Source organism: Equus asinus, chromosome 4 (genome assembly GCF_041296235.1).
Source record: "Equus asinus isolate D_3611 breed Donkey chromosome 4, EquAss-T2T_v2, whole genome shotgun sequence".
NCBI lineage: Eukaryota > Metazoa > Chordata > Mammalia > Perissodactyla > Equidae > Equus > Equus asinus.
This window is the reverse complement of record NC_091793.1, coordinates 109,527,581-109,547,578: the sequence shown is the minus strand read 5'-3', so window position 1 is coordinate 109,547,578 and position 19,998 is coordinate 109,527,581. Positions and strand designations below refer to the sequence as shown.

At 34.3% G+C, this 19,998-nt stretch overlaps 1 protein-coding gene across 7 annotated transcripts in view; it reads right to left on the bottom strand.

Annotated features, from left to right (window-relative positions):
• UBR3 (ubiquitin protein ligase E3 component n-recognin 3) overlaps nucleotides 1–19,998 on the bottom strand; it is a 229,898-nt gene that overhangs the window by 15,787 nt on the left and 194,113 nt on the right. For all 7 annotated transcript variants that reach the window (XR_011502861.1, XM_070508074.1, XM_070508076.1 and 4 more), the window contains 3 exons: nucleotides 12,122–12,246; nucleotides 5,862–5,969; nucleotides 5,608–5,733 (listed from right to left, as the gene is read on the bottom strand). Coding sequence is in view for 6 of the 7 variants with exons in the window: in XM_070508074.1 (XP_070364175.1) it covers nucleotides 5,608–5,733; nucleotides 5,862–5,969; nucleotides 12,122–12,246 (359 nt within the window). In the remaining variant the exon portion in view is untranslated. The remainder of the gene's footprint in view (nucleotides 1–5,607; nucleotides 5,734–5,861; nucleotides 5,970–12,121; nucleotides 12,247–19,998) is intronic.

Genomic DNA, 19,998 nt, shown 5'->3' with positions numbered 1-19,998 from the left:
TTACTTACTAACTGTGAGTCTTGAGCATGTTAGTCACCTCTCTGTGCCTGTTTCCTTGTCTGTAAAGTAAATATTATAACAGCTACCTCATAGTTGTTGTGAAGCTTAAATGAATTTAAATGCAATGCACTTAGCATGTAGTCAGTGTACAATAAATGCTGGCTATCATTATTATTAGTTGTAGGGAAATTATTTTTGACAGATAGATGAAAGAAAAAAAGAATTAAAGGAGATATATTAGAGCAGTGGTTTTCAACTTTGGAGGGCAGGTGGATAATCATCGTCCCCTATAAGAATCTGATAACTATTTTCTTCCAAGAAAAATACACATACACAAACATTCTACAAACAATGCTGTGGAATTCAAAAATTACCTGAAGTCCCCCTGTTTAGAATTCCAGAGGTAAAGGATAAATAAGAGCAGATGTATTTAAGCAGGAGAAAAGATAAGAGAATCATATAGGTTACTATAAACATCTCTAAAATGGTAGTGGAAACGGTGTTAGACTAAGACGTTTAACTAAATCAGGAAGGCTAATAGATTACTGTGGAGAGCAGGTTTCCTGTGGCAGAGCATGTACTCGGTTACTCTTCTTGATTTGCCACACTTAACAAAATGTATGACTAAGAAATGTATTGTTAGGGGCTGGCCCCATGGCGTAGTGGTTAAGTTTGGTGTGCTCTGCTTTGGCAGCCTGAGTTCACAGGTTTGGTACCAGGTGCAGTGTCTCCTCTCATCAAGCCATGCTGTGGTGGCAACCCACATACAAACAGAGGAAGACTGGCACAGATGTGAGCTCAGGGCTAATCTTCCTCAGGCAAAAAAATAAGAAGACTGGCAATGGATGTTAGCTCAGGGTGAATCTTCCTCAGCAAAAAAAAAGTACTGTTAAACTCAAGAGCCTCCTGGATTAGAAATAATCACTGAATTTATTAGCAAAGTGGCTAACTGTAGAAGATTAATGTTCAAAAATTCCAATTAGGGGCCAATCCTGAAGGTCTAATGGTTAAAGTTTGGTAGTCTCACTCTTTCGGCAGCCCAGGTTCATTTCCCAGTTGTGGAACCACAACACGCGTCTGTCAGTTGCCATGCTGTGGTGGTGGCTCACATAGAAGAAGTAGAAGGACTTACAACTAGGATATACAACCAGGTACTGGGGCTTTGGGGAGAAGGAAAAAAAAATTTCAATTGGATTTCCACATTTCAGCAATATATTAGAAAACATAAAATTTTAAACAATTCCATTTACAGTAAAAACAACAAACAAAAAGACATGCACAGAAAACTTTAGAAGCATTCTCTTTGGGGTAGGGCACAAAAAAAGGATGCTGACTATTACTTCCATTGCTCAAAATAGTACTGGACATGTATTAAGATAACAAAAGTAATAAAGGTTTGAAGGGAAGGGACATTGTCATTATTTTCAGATGATATGATCAGAATTACACAGAAAACCTAAAAGAACCAGCAGGAAAACTCTTAGAAAAAGAGTTCAGCAAGTGGCCAGTCACAAGAACATATAAAAATTAACAGCATTATTCTGTATCAGCAAGAAGTAATCAAAGAATGTTACAGAAAATAAGATATCATTTAAATAGAAACTAAAACCATAAATCCTCTAGAATTAGCTTTATAGATAATTCTTCAGACTTTAAGATGACAATTTAAAAATTCTATGAAAAGTATTAAAAGAAGACCTGAATAAATGGAAATATAAACTATGTTCAATGTCTTAAAACTATAAATTTAAAGCAATTCTTATCTAACATCTTATAGGATTTTAGGAAAAAAATTAGAAATTGATTATAAAATTATATACAAGAATAAAGGTCTATATAAAGCTAACAAGAAAAGAAAATCAGAAAAAAAGAATTTAGTAAAAAGAAGTTACAAGAAAAAAAGGAAGGGACACTTGTCCTACCAGATACAACGTCTACAATAAAACCAGAGTAATTAGAACAGTCTGCTACTAGTACAGGAACAAATAGCTCAATAGTACACAATACAAAACCAGAAACACAGAAACTTGTTACCATCAAAAGTCAGTAAGGAAAAGGTTATTTTATAAAGAGGTTATACTGTAAATAGTGTCAGGAAGACTGTCTGATCAGATGGAGAAAAAAATTAGATCTTTACTTCATACTTTACTACAAAATAAATTCCAGATTGAATGAAATCTAAATGTAAAGATAAAACTATGAAAATAGAAGAAAGGATAAAATAACTTTATAATCTCAAATTGGAGAAGGATTTTTAAAATAAGATTCCAAAACATAAGTCATGATGAAAAAAGTGATAGGTCTACAACATTAAAATTAAATATTTCTGTTCCACAAAGGGCAATACAGTCAAACAAAAGTCTGTCAAAAGATATCTGTGATGAGTAAAAGTGACAAAGCAGCAGGAAGATAACAACAGAAAGTCCAATTTTTAAAAATAGTCAAAGTATAGGAATAGGAAATATACAGAGAAAAATTGAAATGTCTAATAAGTATATGAACAAATGATCAGTTGCATTTATAATTAGAGAAACGCAAATTAAATTAATCAAAAGCATATACTTTGCAACCCTCTGGCAAATATTAGAACACTGGAGAGAAAGAAGTGCTGCAAGTGTAGGGTGGAAAACAAGAACCCTCACGCACTGCAAATGGGAATGTGAACCGTGAGCAGCCATTTAGAAAGCAAAGAGGCAGAAGGTGTCCTACGGATCCAGCAATCCCATAACTAGGTATAGAACCCAGAGAAAGTTTAAAATACGTAAGACTTTAGGTTTTCACAGCAGTTTATTTTTCCCATGGTAGCAAAAATTTGGAGGCAGCCTAGATGTTCATCAATGAAGAGTAAGTAAAATGTGGAATATACTTATACTGGAATACTGCTATGCAGCAATAAGAATGAATCATCATTTAGAGATACATGATTAGGTCTAAATGGTATAATATTTAGTAGGAAAAAAGTAAGAAAGATACAAGGTTTATAGCACAATACCAGTTATGCAAATTAAACAAACACAAAACAACACTATTTGCAGTTTATGTTGACATTGACGTATGACATAGACAAGTAATGGATGAGGTATCATGTGGGAAACAAAGGAGGAATAATGAGGCAATATCATGGTATGCCATGAGCTGGGGAGTGTGATCAACTGAATTCCATGTATCTGCACCTCCATCCTTCCTCTCAAAAATGAAAAGATAAAAGGTAAAGAAATGAACAAGGGGACCAACATAAATACTATCACATGAATGAGGTAAACTCTCCTGCTAACTGATTTATTAGCTTATATATGTTTTCATCTTCAATTTCTTCATTGTAAAATGAGAACCTATTTTATAAACTGGTTCATAAAGAGCTAGTCATTATAACCTGCTTTGTAAATACCTATGAACAGATAAATATTTAGTCCTTTCCCTTCTAAATGAAACAAAGGGCTATAAATGAATGACTCCAGTTAACTTTGAGAAATACAACAGAAAACATTAAGTGAAAACTGCTGAATGAATAGATTTGCAATTAGAATCAAAGAAACAAAAGAACAAAATTTAATAAAATGTCTTTTGGATAAAAGCATGAGATATGAATGGGTGAAACAAAATCCTCTAAATGAAAGAAAGCAACACAAAGAAAAAAAAGCCAAATCCACAAAAGTTAAAGTATGCGTAACATTAACCCTTCTATACCATACCATGACTAAATGAAACAAAAGGCCAGAGAACAAAGTGTACGAACAAGCAAATATCTATATATATTTACATATTACATATATATTTATATATTATATACATGTGTAAAAGCAAAAAAAAGATAACACAGATAACAGAAGTCTAAACAAGAGAGAGCAAACTATCTAAAGTTCTAATCCTACTTCTCTCACTTCAGTTGAATATATTTACTAAATGGTCTAAATGACCCTTCAGTTTGAATATATGCAAAATATTTTCATTTGGGCCCCCACAAACCTGCTGAAACAGAAACACTTCTTCCTTCTATTAACTGTACTATAAAGATTCAAGTTTCCCAGGCTTAAAACCTAAGTACAGTATGACTCTTTCTTCTTCTCCCTTTACTCCCATGTGTTCAAGTGTCAAATCCCGACTAGTCCATCTATGAAATCTCTAATCACTCCCTTCCCTCTTTTATTTCTAATACGTCCTTCACCAACTGGCTTTTCTATTCCCGGTCCCCCCATTCCTCACACCCCAGAATCTTATATTAGAATAAGGCTTTATCTTGAAATAAAATTTGAATCATGTCACATTTTTGTCCAAAATCTTTCAATGGTCCAAATTCCCTCATGTGAAATTCAAGATCCACTACAACTTCACCTTGATCTATCTTTCTGACACTACATTGCACTATTTCTTTTCATGCATCCTAATCAACGCATTTCTTCCTTGGTCTAAGTACACGCCTGATGCTTTACCACAGGAATCACTGTAGACCCAAACCCCAGACCAACTTTCAATGCCCAGTTCAAGAGCTTCTGCCTCCAGGTACTTTCCAACTTATGGGAGAAAAATACTCTCCAATAAAAACAGGTGACAAAACAAACCATAAGGTAACAAGAACATAAAGAACCACAGCCTATGGCCTTTAAATGTGAACAAAGCAAAGTTGATGAAGGATGAAGCAGATTTTGTTTGGTTAATCTCCATGCTTACAGATGTCATATGCCAGAAGGAAACACACTTTTCTTTTAAGTTAAAATTTAAAATGAACAACCATGAAATAAAATATCTCATTGATGAATACTTTTAATTTGTTCAATATCTTATAACTAAATAAAACGTTTTGGGAACAAATGTGCAGAGTTTATCTCAAATCATTTGATAAAAACCAAAGAACCCAAACAATTTAATGCAATGGTCAATTACTTAAGAGAGAAGGAATAATCTACTGCTTAATTCTGATATGCTTCAAAGACCATAAACATGATAAATGTATTAATTCCCACATCAAATTCCCTGGAAATGAATGGCAGATGTCAGGCTCATAATCCTAGAAGCAGTTTGGTTGACTCACCTTCCGGTTTCTCACCCTGTCACTTTCTTGCCTAGTCACACTGGCCCACAGTTTTGTGATATAGATTAACCCAGTGATTTAATTCATTCATCCAAGTTTTAATATAATTGGCTACAAATCAAACATTTTGCTGTTCTAAAATTACATACATGCCATCACATCTTCAAACAACCAGCTTTATGACCAACATAACTTTTAAAAGGATATTAAAAGCAGATGAAAAGTGATAATATATCAATGGGGACAGTGAGAAATATATCAATATGATAAAAATACTGATAAATGTTAATATGAATAATATGATTCTGTTCAAATACTGAGCATTATTATCACTGATCTAATCCAAAACTGCTCAAATATCAAATATTAGTAATACTATCATAAAAATGGGTGGATGCTAACAAATAAAAAAATAATAATAGCAAATACTCTGAATATTTATTCCTTTGAGTTAGACTAACATATACTTGTATGACAGCTCTGTATATAGATATAAGTATTATACTATACATGAGTATATTTTTAAAAATTAGCTAATTATAAAAACAAGGCTCCCTACTCTCTACCCCAGATTATACCTGGCAGCTAGGTAAATCTTCCCCAAAAAGGTGGTGCTGAAGAAGGCTGGTGATTCTGAGGAAAGGCAAGCAGAAGTCCTGTAAGTACTTTTCCATGGATTCGGGAGACCAAGCAATAGGGCTAACCTGAAGTTAAAAAAGAAGATCTGAACAATTCATTCTATAATAGATACAGCTTAAAAAATTTCAGAATGGCAACAAAATCTAAATTTTTAACTAAATAACCACTACATCTGGTCTTAGAGAGAGCATACCATTGCACACTCCTGAGTTCCTTCTTCATGGTATAACTTTCCTTTAGACAGTTCACTTATCACAAAGCTCAATAACACTTCATGAGACTTTTCTGCATCACATGTATTCTGGAAAAAATTTAAATATTAGTTTCATTTTCAATTGAAAATTATGAAAAATTTACATTGGAAGAAAAACACTTTTTAAAGATTATAGTTGTGATTACATTATTTTTCAAGCATGTAAACTCCAATTCCTCAAAACCTGTGTACAACAGTGCACTTCTGGATGCACAGTAAAATTGAGTAGATGATTAAATACTTCTTTAAAAGACAGCATATAAATTACATAACATATGTGTACATGAATATATGTACATCATATCTTTTGACCCAGTAATTCCCACTCTTGGGAATTCTTCCTAAAGAAATAATCCAAAAAAAAAAAAAAAAAACTATATGCTGAAGACATTCATTGCAGAGTAGTGAAAAATTAAAATGAGCACCAAAAGCGAGGTAGTTACCTAAATTATGACATGTCAACTCAACAGAATATTTTATAGGCAGTGAATATGACAAATTTGAGTGGTATGAAAACATTAAAATGTGAAAAAAAGCCAACAGAAGTCTGTGTACACTCATTATATACAAATCATGTATGCATGAAATAGAAGAAAATATAGACCACAAATTTTTTCTCTTACAATTTCCCTTAAATTCCTTGAATAGGATTTATTGAAATAATTTAATATAAAATAAAATTGGACAAATATTTATCACAGAATGTACAGATAATTATATTAAATAACAGTCTAAAATTAATTAAGCTTAATGACTCTAGACTTTTTAAAAGAAAGGAAAAATAATGGCTATTTATAAATTCAAATTTATTTCAATAAGATCTTTATACATAAAGAAATGCAACTCTTTTTATATTCATAAGATACTAGAGGTTGCTGCAAAGTATAGCCAAGTGTAAAATGGGATAAAGTAATAACTTTGCTTTGATGCCATTTACTCTAATTAACTATACTTTTTAAATAGCAAAATATAAGAATCAAGTAAACACTGAGGAATATAACTACCCAGAATTTTTAAGGCATTGATAGTCTGGACAACAGAGTTTGCTATTTAATGACACTCAGTTTTTCTATATGCCCTCATTGTTTACACATGTTATTGTGCTCTCTTCAACTACACTGCAAATTCCAGAGTGTCAGGAACTGTGTCTGTATTTTGCATGTATCCCTTTGCATAACAAAAATCTAAGCAATAAACACCAGCTGGCTAAGTGATGAAATTTATATCAGTAATACTGAAGTTTTTGATCTTGGAACCTGCCTGATAATCGATTCTTTGCAATATCTTTAAATCACTCCTCTCCTTTCTGCCATATTCACTCAATCATGCAGTGTGATCGTGTCCTGATTTTAAACATCTGACTCTGCAACTGCTCTCCTTATCCACCTCACTCTTGCCTACTTAATCAACAGGATGATCACTTGCCAAATATGTTGACCTATAGGTTACATATAATTTGTAAGTATTCCACAGAATATCAAAACAGCAACATGTTATAAAATTGAATAAATCAGAGTAGTTCTTAAATAGGCAGAGTTCATTTAAACTCAAATATAGAAAACTCAAAAAAAACTATTACCACGGATTTTCTACTTAATAATCAATATGACATATATAAGGTTCTGAAGATATACAATTCAGTCTAAAAGCTTTCTGAATTCAATATATTCTTCTGAGTATATTCTTCAATATATTCTTCAGAGTATAACAACAGAAAAGTACTTCAAAGAATACTACTTTCTGACTTATGGGAAAAATACCCTCCAATAAAAATAAATGATGTTCAGATCACCCAAGAAAGTTACTGAGGAGTGATGTCAGTATCACAGCGGGTGAACTTGCCCATGACTCTCTCTCCTCCAACATACAACAAAAAGGGACAGCCATATTCCAACAGAGGACACCCTAACATAATACAAAAACCTTAGAGAGACATGCAGCCACATGATGGAGAGCGGAGAGGCTGGAGCCCCCCCTCCCAGGAGCTGGACCGGGGTAAGAGAGATCTTCCCTCCCTCCTCTTGTGATCACCACCGTGGGAGGATCCATGAGGGAAGGAGCGGTGGAGGTGACACTGGTTAGCAGGATCGCCAAGGACTCCCTAGGGCCCCTGCAGCCTAGAGGGAAGCTCTCTAATGGGGTGAAAGCTTTTGAGGGGTGGGGGGTGGGGTGGGGGGTGACCTCATCAAGCCAACACCCCAAGAGATCACATAGGGAGAGCTGATTGAGAAAGTCTGGAGTGCACGCAGGAGAAAGTGCCCCTCCCCCCACTCACCCCATGCCATCTCAGCTGCAGGCGGAGGGCTCAGAATACATGGCTCTCGACCCCCACCCAGTGGCAATAGGTTGTAACTACAATCAAATAATATCAGACAGAGAAAGACCCAACCTTCCAACATCAGACACTATATTAAATCTCCAAACCAGAGAGAAAGCAACAAGGGCCTAGAACTCAGTCCTGAGGACACAGAAATATGTAAGCTAAATGACAATGAATTAAAAATAGCTATCATCAAAAAACTCAACGAGGTAAAAGAGAATGTAGAGAAACAATTCAACGAGTTCAGGAGCTACTTCACAAAAGAGACTGAAACTATAAAGAAGAATCAATCGGAAATATTAGAGACGAAACAAAATACGGATTCCCTGAACGCTCGAGTGGACCTCATAGAGGAGCTTATTAGCATAATCGAAGATAGACATGCTGAAATGCTCCAGACAGAGGAGGAGGGAGAGCTAAGACTAAAAAGAAATGAAGAAAGCCTCGGAGAATTATCTGATTCAATGAGGGAATGCAACATAAGAATTATAGGTATTCAAGAAGGAGAAGAGAAGGAGAATGGAGCAGAAAGCGTGTTCAAAGAAATAACAGCAGAGGACTTCCCAAATCTAGGGAAACAGAGGGAAATACAGGTTGAAGAGGCTTCCAGATCTCCTAGATTTGTCAATGTAAAAAGACCTACTGCAAGGCATATAGTAGTAAAACTGGCAAAAATGAATGACAAAGAAAGAATACTAAGGGCAGCAAAGCAGAAGAAAATAACCTACAAAGGAACCCCTACCAGGCTTTCAGCAGATTTCTCTGCAGAAATCTTACAAGCTAGGACAGAATGGAACGACATATTTAAATCTTTAAAAGACAAGAATCTTCAGCCAAGAATACTCTATCCAGCAAAAATATCCTTCAGCTATGAGGGAGAAATTAAATCTTTCCCAGACAAAGAAAAGCTGAGGGACTTCGTAGCCACAAGACCCCACCCCCACCCCCAAGAAATCCTCAAGAAGGCCCTCATACCTGAAAAAAGAAAAACAGGGAGAAAGGGGTCACAAAACACAGTGTAAGGAGATAAGCAGGTAGACAGAATCAGAATAGGATAGCAAATATCCAACTATAGCATTAGGCTAAAGGGAAGGAAAACACCAAAAACAAAGACAATCTTGTAACTTTAACCAAGAAAGTTATTGAGTGATAATTATCTTTTAAATCATTATTATCAAATATATTTTAAGCATTTCTTTTACACACAGCAGGTACTATATCAGATGAAAAAGTCAAATATAATGTAATATTCACTGCTTTGTGTGAAGAACTCTCTTCATCAAGAGTATTAAGTAAGAAAATAATTTAACTTCCTACATAAGTAGTCTTAGGAAAGCATATTTTATAGTAGGCAAAGAGTAGGCTTATAAAACTTATCTGAGACTATGGATGAAAGACTTAGAATCAAAATCAAAAGAATCCTATAGGAGAGGTAGTAAAAGGTACGTGGGTTAAATAAAAAAAAAGGATCAAAGGTTGAGAGATGCAACAGATGCTGTGTTGGGTAGATGCTCTGTCTAAATTATAGCTCTTCTTCAACTTTTTGGGGTGACAGGCCCTTTGAGTATATGCTTAATGCTATGGTCCTACTCCCCAGCAAAACAAAACAAGACAAATAAAGGGAAAGTACCCCAGATTAAGAAATCCTGAAATAATGTATACAGAAGTCAAATTATAATGATGTACACCTGAAATCTATATAATGTTATGAACCAACATTACCTCAATTAAATAAATAGAATCTTTTGACATTCTTTTTAATCTTTTTAATATTCCAAAGAACCAAAAGGAAAAAATTTATGCTAACTGTAATGATCATTTTTCCAGCACAAATAAACCTCATTATCAAATTAACTCTAATATTCCTTCCAAAAATACATAATACCTATATTTGTATTGCCCTAGGCCAGACTGGCCTAGGCAAAAATCTGTTTTCAATGTAATTATCATACCTAAGGATAAGGAATTATAGGGATGGAATAAGACTCAGTGAAGAAAGAAAAGAAGGAAAGGAGTGAGAGAAGGAGGGAAGAAGTAAAGGAAAAAGCAAATGAAAACAAGAAGGAGAAATGAATGATGCAGAAATCTAAGCAGTTACGGAAGTCAAGATACATTTCATTATTCATAAATACAGCTGTTGCTATTAATTATAACCTGCTATATATCTAAATGTTTAGATCTATTGTAGAAAAGCTAAAAACGTGGCAAACTAACCTACAGAATATCATAATTTTTGTTTTCATTCACTGAAGCAATTTATATGGTTATAAACTTCTAATTTATGCTATGATAAGAATCTGCCTCATATTAAATGTTTTATTAGGTATTTTAAAAAATAGCTAAAAATTAGCAAATTGAGAAAGAACATTGACAGAATAGTTACCTAAATTGGTTCATGGTCCTTCCATTATAGATTTACAATTTACAATTTATAGATTGTCTAATTTTCTGTCATTAACAACTCACTGTAGCAAACTGTCAGATGAATAGATTTAGACCCAAATTATCTCAGAAAATGTTTTAAATGTGTAATTTTTCATGATTAGCTTACTAAGGAAACATCTAAACAATGACACAGCATAGAAATCTAATACACTTGATTTGAATACTAAACATCCAAATATTACATTAGAGTACACTCAGATAAACTGAAAGAAAATTTAGAAAAAAGAAAGATAAATGCAGAAGGCAAAATTATCCAAGAATCAACCAGGAACAAGGAGGAAAAATCATTCAAAGAAAAGACAAAAATCCATTCTGACAACTTAGAATAACAGAATTTTAAAAAGAGAGGGGCCATTATAAATCATATGTTCCAAACCTCTCATTTACCATTGAGAAGCTGAGGTTCAGAGGGTTTCTATGTCTTGATCAAAATAGTTATATCTCCATGTAGTGGCAGGAGCTAACCCTAGTACTCAGGTTCAATTGCCAATCAAGCAACATCCCTAACGAAGACATAACAAATTTTGTGATGATACTATACTAAACTTTTGTACATGTAATCACGATTTGAGAGTAAACTAGTGATAAAAGTGAAGGTTATGTGAATATATTTCATGTATTTATACTGGTTTTCTCTTCTTTGATACAAGTAGCCATGATTTTAACAGAAACTTTCTAGTGAGGTTTATAATCTCAAGAGTCTATAAGCCAATCAAAAGGTTTAATTTACACTACACCTATTATTTTTCCTATCAAATTTCCCAAAATACACTGAAGTAATTTTCTTAGTTTACCTATCTCTAAGCCAAACCACTCAGTCAGTTCTTTGGTTCTACAGTATCCCATTTGTTCTCAAGCCATCGAAAATACTTACATTTAACTAAATTTGCACAATTTTTCTAAATTGCTTATATAATTTTAACTTAAAGAGAACTCCTTTAAATTTGCTGAGAACTTACATATATTCTAATGTGGGGGAAAAGTAGCATTTAAAGAGGCATAATTAAGAAAAGGCTAGAATTTTAAATTTAGCAGGGGTTAGTCAAAAGCCATCTTTGGATTGTGATTGGGGGATAGTGACAAGAAGAAGAAAAGATGGCAGATAAGTAAAATTGGTAAGTCTGCAGACATTTTATTACTTACTCACTGTATTAACACAGTTTTTTATAACTTTTCTAAGTTTAAAGCTTGCAGCAAAAGCAAAACAAAACTGCCCAAATATAAAGAGATAAAGGTCAAAGTTTAGACACAGATACAGAAGACCTCATTGTGCAAGAAAAACTTTAACTTTTTTAGCCTGAAGGCATTCCATTTCCAATTAGAATACTGTTAATAACTCATTTTGCCTTTCAAACACCTAATCTCATTCACTCATATCCCCAACTTTAATGAGTTTATCAAACTACTAAATGACAAATTCAGACAAGATACTAACCTTTTTGAGAGCGCCTGTGTGTTTCCAGGCTGACCTATCTTCCTCACTGCATTTAACTGAAAGTGCCACAAGAGCTTGTGTGTACAGTAGGGTAAAAAGCACCTTTACAATGCAGGTGAAGTGGTCTATGAGAGAGAGAGAAAACATCATTATTTCTTTGGAATCTAAACATTCTGTACTAAAGATAATTTCACAAATATTTGCCTTTCCTTGCACAGTTAACTGGTTTTTGTTCAACACTTAAGTAGTTAATAAAATGAGATTATAATGTGATATTATATTTCCTACCCAACAGATCTGAAAATTATGAAAGCAAAGTTTCTTTATTCATCTACAGAATATGTAAATGAGAGGTATTTAGCATAGCAGAAAGTATGCTCTATTGTTAGAAGACAGGAGTGCTAACACCACTCAACCTTGGAATAGCTATGTAACCTTGGCAGACCCCCTTACTGGACATCAGGTGTTTAATAACAACATCTGGGTGTCTGTTTAAAACCAACAGTTCAGGGGTCGGCATGGTGGCATGATTGGTAAGTGCACGTGCTCTGCTTTGGCAGCCCATGGTTTGCAGTCTCAGATCCTGGGTGCAGACCTATACACCGCTATGTGTGTATCATCAAGGTATGCTGTGGTGGCATCCCATGTACAAAATAGAGGAATATCGGCACAGATGTTAGCTCAGGGACAATCCTCCTCACCAAAAAAACCCCCAGAAAACAAAAAACCCAACAGTTCATATACTTCTAATATGATACAGATCTTCTAAAGAATAATATAATACAATATAGAACTTCTAAAGTAAAAAATAAAAAGACATTCCAGTATTTTAGGTACTCTACTTGAGTTTTAAAACTCAATGAAAACTATAACAATGCAAAACAACAGTAACAATATGTAAACTGCCTGGTAACTTCTGGCACATATTAGGTACTTAATAATGGTAGCTGAACAATAAACATTTATATATACACCTAATAACTTAGAAAATGTCTTCAAATATCTCACCAATCCTCATAACAGTCTCGATTGGACAATGGAGCTCAAAAGGATGTGCCTGTGATAATAAAGCTAATAAGCACCCAGGTCTGAACTTGAATCCATGCAGATCATTCAGATTCAGTATTCCTTCCATTATATTATTTTGCCTCCCTAGTAAATGAGTACTATCATTTAATCAGTTGCTAAATTCAGAAACTTGTAGACATCCTTGATATTTTCCTGTCTCTTTCTCCCCACATTAAAACAATCACCAAATTCTGTCAATTCTACTTTTTAAAAATTTCTCAAGTCAGTTCCAACACCCTGGACCAGGCTTCCATCTTTTCTTGCACAGGTCTGTAATCCCAGCCTAAGTAGACATGTTGGGGCTCACCAACACCTCTTCCAGGTTTGATGACTCACTAGGAGGACTCACAAGACTCAGCATACAGTCCTATGATTTATTATAGCAGAAGGATATAAGTAGAAATCAGCAAAGGGAAAAGGCAGATTGGGTGAGTCCAGAGGAAACTTTCAAAGTCCTCTCCCAGTAAAGTCACACAGGGCATGTTAATTTCCCCAGCAAAGAGTTGTGACAGCATGTGTGAAATATATACCAGGGAAGCTCATTAAGAGACAGATAGCTACAAGCAAGTCCAGGGTGTAATGGAGGCAAATAGAAGGAGGAACTAATGTAGACTATGGACAAGGCAAGGAAAAAATAAAACCTCCTGCCCAAATCAGAAGAGTTAGTCTTGAATGATGAAGAGAAATAAGCCATAATAAGGAAGGCAGGAATGGGACGAGGTAAGGGAATGGGGATTCCAGACAGAGGAAGCCATTTGCAAAGGATCACAAAAAGAGCCTAAAACTTACAAGAACTGTAAATTGTCCAGTGTAACTAGACTACGGGTAGTGATTTTTCAGAGATGAAGCTAGAAAAGTAATCTTTATGCTGAAGATCAAAGGTTGCAAACTATAGACTACCCGTCTGAATGCAGCCTGCAGGGATGTTTGGTTTGCCTTTACCCTGTGTTGTTTTTAGTTACTGACATCTAAAAATAGGATATTTCTTGCAAAAGTCCAGAATTCCATTTAATCTTGAAAAACAGGAAGATCTGACAATACTGGGCCCAAATTCTTACATGTCAACAATTATCCGGTGCTGAGTAGTAATTATCCTCTTTGGCCAAGCATATATTCTCCAGTGTGTCACAGTTCCCTACTCCCAATTACATCAAACCAAAGACTATTTCACAAGGAGTCAGTATATAACACTACTGTTAAGAATAAATTTAGGCTATGAAGCCAAATTCTCTAGATTTAAATTCTGACTCTTCCAATCTTAGGCAAGTTAGTTAAACACTTTGTGCTTTTATTTCTTCATCTTTTAAATAGGAACAATAATATCACCTACCTTAAAAGAATTAAGTGAAATAAGCTTTAAACACTTAAATCCTTAAACCAGTGATTGGCAGTGACAATCAGTAAATATCTATTGTTATTAATATTACTATTTACGTCACTTGCTTGATATCTGTATACATTTGGTTTATAGCACCTAGACTAGGCAATGAGAAGCCGCTGAAGCATTTTCAGCAGGGTAGTGATGACATTAGATTTGCATTTTAAAATATTCACTGCTGCTTCTAAGGAGAAAATGACAGCTACTGTAAGCATAATTTTAGCTTTGTGTTGTAGCAAAGTACTAATTTCTGTGTGGTCTGTCTTGATTATCATCATTTTTTAAACATTTAAACTGGGAGTTTAAAGTCACAGCTTATGCTTAAGTTTTCACGTTCATTTATTCATTTAACAAATATTTATTTACTGAATGCTTACCATGTGTGAAATCAATGTCTTTTTGGGACTTAGAAAAAAACAAGGAGTCACTCATATGAGGTGTATGTTAAGTCAACAGGTTGCTATCTTCCAAGGTTGAAAAGAGAGCAAAGCCCTTCAAACACAATTATCAAAATTTAAAAAGGAGAAACAGGATTGGACATCTACTATGAGTCAATGCGTTTTTTTTTTTAAAAAAAAAACACAAAAATCCACTATCAAAACACCTGAGAGTGAACAAAGGAAGATCAATACTTATTTGGAATATCTTAGAAACAAACAGACTCTAAACAATGGCACAGATTTTAAGTTTTATAGTGCTATTGCGTGATAGGAAAAAGGGAGGTGGAGAGACACGGTACTTTCAAGGCTGCTCAATAATAAAAGCTTGCTCCTACTGATCACACAAGATACGAGAGTTTGGTAAGGTAGAAATGTTAGCCTGGGGCTCTTAAGTGAATTTTTCCTTAGAATCACAAATGTAAAGATAAAACTATGAAAATAAAAGAAGAAAGGATAAAATAACTTTATAATCTCAAATTGGAGAAGGATTTTTAAAATAAGATTCCAAAACATAAGTCATGATGAAAAAAGTGATAGGTCTACAACATTAAAATTAAATATTTCTGTTCCACAAAGGGCAATACAGTCAAACAAAAGTCTGTCAAAAGATATCTGTGATGAGTAAAAGTGACAAAGCAGCAGGAAGATAACAACAGAAAGTCCAATTTTTAAAAATAGTCAAAGTATAGGAATAGGAAATATACAGAGAAAAATTGAAATGTCTAATAAGTATATGAACAAATGATCAGTTGCATTTATAATTAGAGAAACGCAAATTAAATTAATCAAAAGCATATACTTTGCAACCCTCTGGCAAATATTAGAACACTGGAGAGAAAGAAGTGCTGCAAGTGTAGGGTGGAAAACAAGAACCCTCACGCACTGCAAATGGGAATGTGAACCGTGAGCAGCCATTTAGAAAGCAAAGAGGCAGAAGGTGTCCTACGGATCCAGCAATCCCATAACTAGGTATAGAACCCAGAGAAAGTTTAAAGTATGTAAGACTTTAGGTTTTCACAGCAGTTTATTTTTCCCATGGTAGCAAAAATTTGGAGGCAGCCTAGATGTTCATCAATGAAGAGTAAGTAAAATGTGGAATATACTTATACTGGAATACTGCTATGCAGCAATAAGAATGAATCATCATTTAGAGATACATGATTAGGTCTAAATGGCATACTATTTAGTAGAAAAAAAGTAAGAAACATACAAGATTTATAGCACAATACCAGTTACGCAAATTAAACAAACACAAAACAGCAGTTAAGTTTGCACGTTCCGCTTCTCGGCAGCCCAGGGTTCTCCAGTTCGGATCCTGGGTGCGGACACAGCACCGCTTGGCAAAAGCCATGCTGTGATAGGTGTCCTATGTATAAAGTAGAGGAAGATGGGCATGGATGTTAGCTCAGAGCCAGGCTTCCTCAGCAAAAAGAGGAGGATTGGCAGTAGTTAGCTCAGGGCTAACCTTCCTCAAAAAAAAAAAAGAAATCACTAAAGAATAAATCTAGGCAATCGTCAACAGCCTCTAATGTCACAAAAAGAGACAACTGAAAATTGGATCCTGATGAAAGTATGTAACACCATCCATGAATAATTTTTGCAAAAAGAAATAAGAAATTGAATCCAGGTGTCTAGATCTATCTATAGGAAACACACGAGAAAAGAAGAACACGTTATTAAACGATACAGTGAGAATACAATTAGCAAAATACAGACAGAAGTCCCAGATTCTTCAACAAATAAAATGTAAGGGGGCAGGGAGAGGTGGACGGATTGAACCCATAGATTTAAAAGAGAAATAACGAAATCCAACGTGTGGATCTTGTTTGGATCCTAAGTCAAACATCGAATTGTAACAAATCATTTGCAAAAAGCAACTACAGGAATCTGAAACCTGGCTGGCTAGTTAAGAATATTAGGGCAAAACTGTCCATGTTGAAATGAATTAATAGTATTGTGGTTATGTTTATTCAAAGAATCTTTAACTTTTAGATACATACTAAAGACTATACGGATAAAATGACTTAATGTCTGGGATTTGCTTCAAAGTAAACCAAGGTGGGAGGCAGGGTGGAACAGGTGAGGGTACAAGCAAAACAAGACTGACCATGAGTCGATAAGTGGTGGGTACATGGGGGTGCGTTAAACTCTGCTCCTTACTGTTATATATATTTGAGATATTCTAAACTAAACGATTTCTTTTTAAAGTCTTGGTTTGTAATAAAGCAAAATTGAGATATTTCCTTTTTTAAAGTGAATGAGAAATAATAAGCACCATTCTCTCTCTCTTTCATGGGTCCTACTTATAGGATCCTGACAGCAGAAAACGGTCTAAAATCACGAGTACCCGATGGTCCAGAGACTCCTGGAATTTCTATCCTATACAGCATGACTGAACAGAATTGTGATGCTCCTCAACGACAGAGAGGTGGGAAGGAACAGCAATAGTGATCCAAACCTGAGTAATTGACTCTTCCTAAAAAACATGATGATCTTATGTTTTAAATCTTGGATGTTCAAAAAGAAGGAAGAATTTTAGCCAAAGAAATATAAGTGTAAGTTTTGTGCGGAACTTCCAACAGGGTTTCTTGGAAGAGAGTGAAGTTCCTCCCTCAAGTCTCCAGCCTGCTGCCTTAAACAAGACTATGATGGCTGGAAGTCTAGGAACTACTTTGGAACATGAAGATGAGAACCACACCAGAAGGATATTAACATGGTGCTGTGAAATAGGAGGACCTGACCTGCCTACCTTCAGACTTCTTTCTACATGAAAAAAAAATAAACTTCTGCCTTACTGTGTTATTTGGGATTTCTTCTCTGTTATATACAGCCAAACATGATCCTAAGTTATAAAAGAACCAAACATGAATACCTGAAAACAGTGATGTATCAGAAGTTCCTTTCAAGCTTATTCTTTGGAGACCAGTGATGGGTATTATAATAGATAGGATACAAGGACATGAAAAGAGATCAAAGAAAAATAAACACTTGTCTTTTAATATATTAATTCAAGCTTCTGATGAGAGAATTGGTATAACAAAGGTCTTTTAAGCTAAAAACAGTGCTGAACATTAAAAAGCTTATAGTAGGTTTTTTGAAGGTACCTTCAGATAAAACCATGGGAAGCATTTAACATTCTGGCGCATACAAACAGTAATATTTCCTTCACTTTCCTTTCCTCTTCTAATAACAATCAATAACCAAATAGGTACACAAATACATATTCTTACACTAAAAACAGTTTACATTAAAAAGATAGATACAATAAAGACCACCAATCGTTAACCCTTATGTCAACAGGGGTAGAAAAGGAAAACTTATATTAACAATTCTACCTCCCCTAATCTACAACCTTCCATCTTCCAAAAAAAGCTGTCTAAGGAAAATTAAAGTAACATAATTAAGCTCTGCCTTTCTCAGTAATTAAATATAAAGTTCAAATAAAGGTCTCTATTCAGTTCTCAATGTGTAACGGACTAAAAAAATTTAACGAAACATGGCAATTTTTTTCTGGCCCTAAATTCTAAGAGGAACTCATTATTACAATGACAGCGAGCAATATATTAGACAATGTGTTTGAAGCTGCTCTATAAAAACAATACAGATAATCCAATCTTGAATTACTATGAAGTTTTAAGAAATAGTATAAATCACAGGTTTTTAAAAGTAATTCTAACTAAAGTTAATGACTGCTAAATACTTAGCTCTCTGGTTCCCCAAGGGCAAAGTCCATGTTTTATTCATCTTTGTATCTCCAGCATTTGGCAAAGAAGCATAGCAACCTGGCACATAGCAGGTACACACTAAGTATTTCTTGAACTCAATCAGGCAATGTTTCTTACAACTGAGTACTAAATAAACATTTCTTGATTAAATGTGTCCACCAAACAACACTCAAATGATACTACTTTGAGGTATAGTTACTAACAGTATTATAAATTTTTATATAGATGTTTTCCTGAATCTATCCTATTCACTTAACTATTATTAAAGTAAGCCAATCAACTTTCTTATCTCTCTCAGATTTTAATAAACAATTTTAGGATACGTTTCTACTGAATTAAATTTACTAGGTTTAAATTAATTCAATGTACTACATCCTCTTTGGCATTAACTTCCCTTCTGCTTAAAGCTAGTGCCAACACTTATCATCTGATGAGGAGGAGGAAGATGCACCAGCTATAGCTCTCAAGACACTGATGTAATAGGTCCTTTACTATTGACTGAAATACTTTTCTCTTTAGATAGATATTGGTTATAGAGATAAAACTATTTCTATATATCAGGTTTCCTTCACTTTTAGCTTTTCAGGTTTATGGAATAATTATGCTTATAAGTAAAATGTATATTTAAATAAAATGTTTAACTATTTTGAAGACATTATAAAACAAAGTAATATGGTTTTATTTCAAAGTGTAATACTACTAGCATAATTAGGAGAGTACAGTTGGGGTAAACCAGCATAACTCCAAAGCAACTGTCTCCCTAAACCAAGGAAAACTAACCAAATAACACAAAAAAAACTAACAATTTGTAACCAGTTTCGCAAAGAGATCAGCTTCAGTAAGGCCATTTCACAGGTTTATATTTTACAGTCTGCAAAATGAAGGACGAAATTCATACATGTAACCAAAGCCCAAAAAAGTAATATTCAAAAATATCTGAAGTATGGCAGTTCCTCAAGAAGTTAAACATACAATTACCATGACCCAGTAATTCCACTCTCAGTTATGTACCCAAAAGAACTGAAAATAGATGTTCAAACAAAAACTTGTACACAAATGTCATAGCAGCACCATTCACAATAGCAAAAAGGTAGAAACAAGCCAAATGTCCATCAACTGATGAACAAATTAACAAAATATTGTATATCAATACATAAAGAGGAGTGAAGTACAACACACAGTACACATGAATGAACCTTGAAAACGTTATGCTAAGTGAAAAAAGCCAGACACAAAAAAATCATATATTGCATAATTTCATTAATA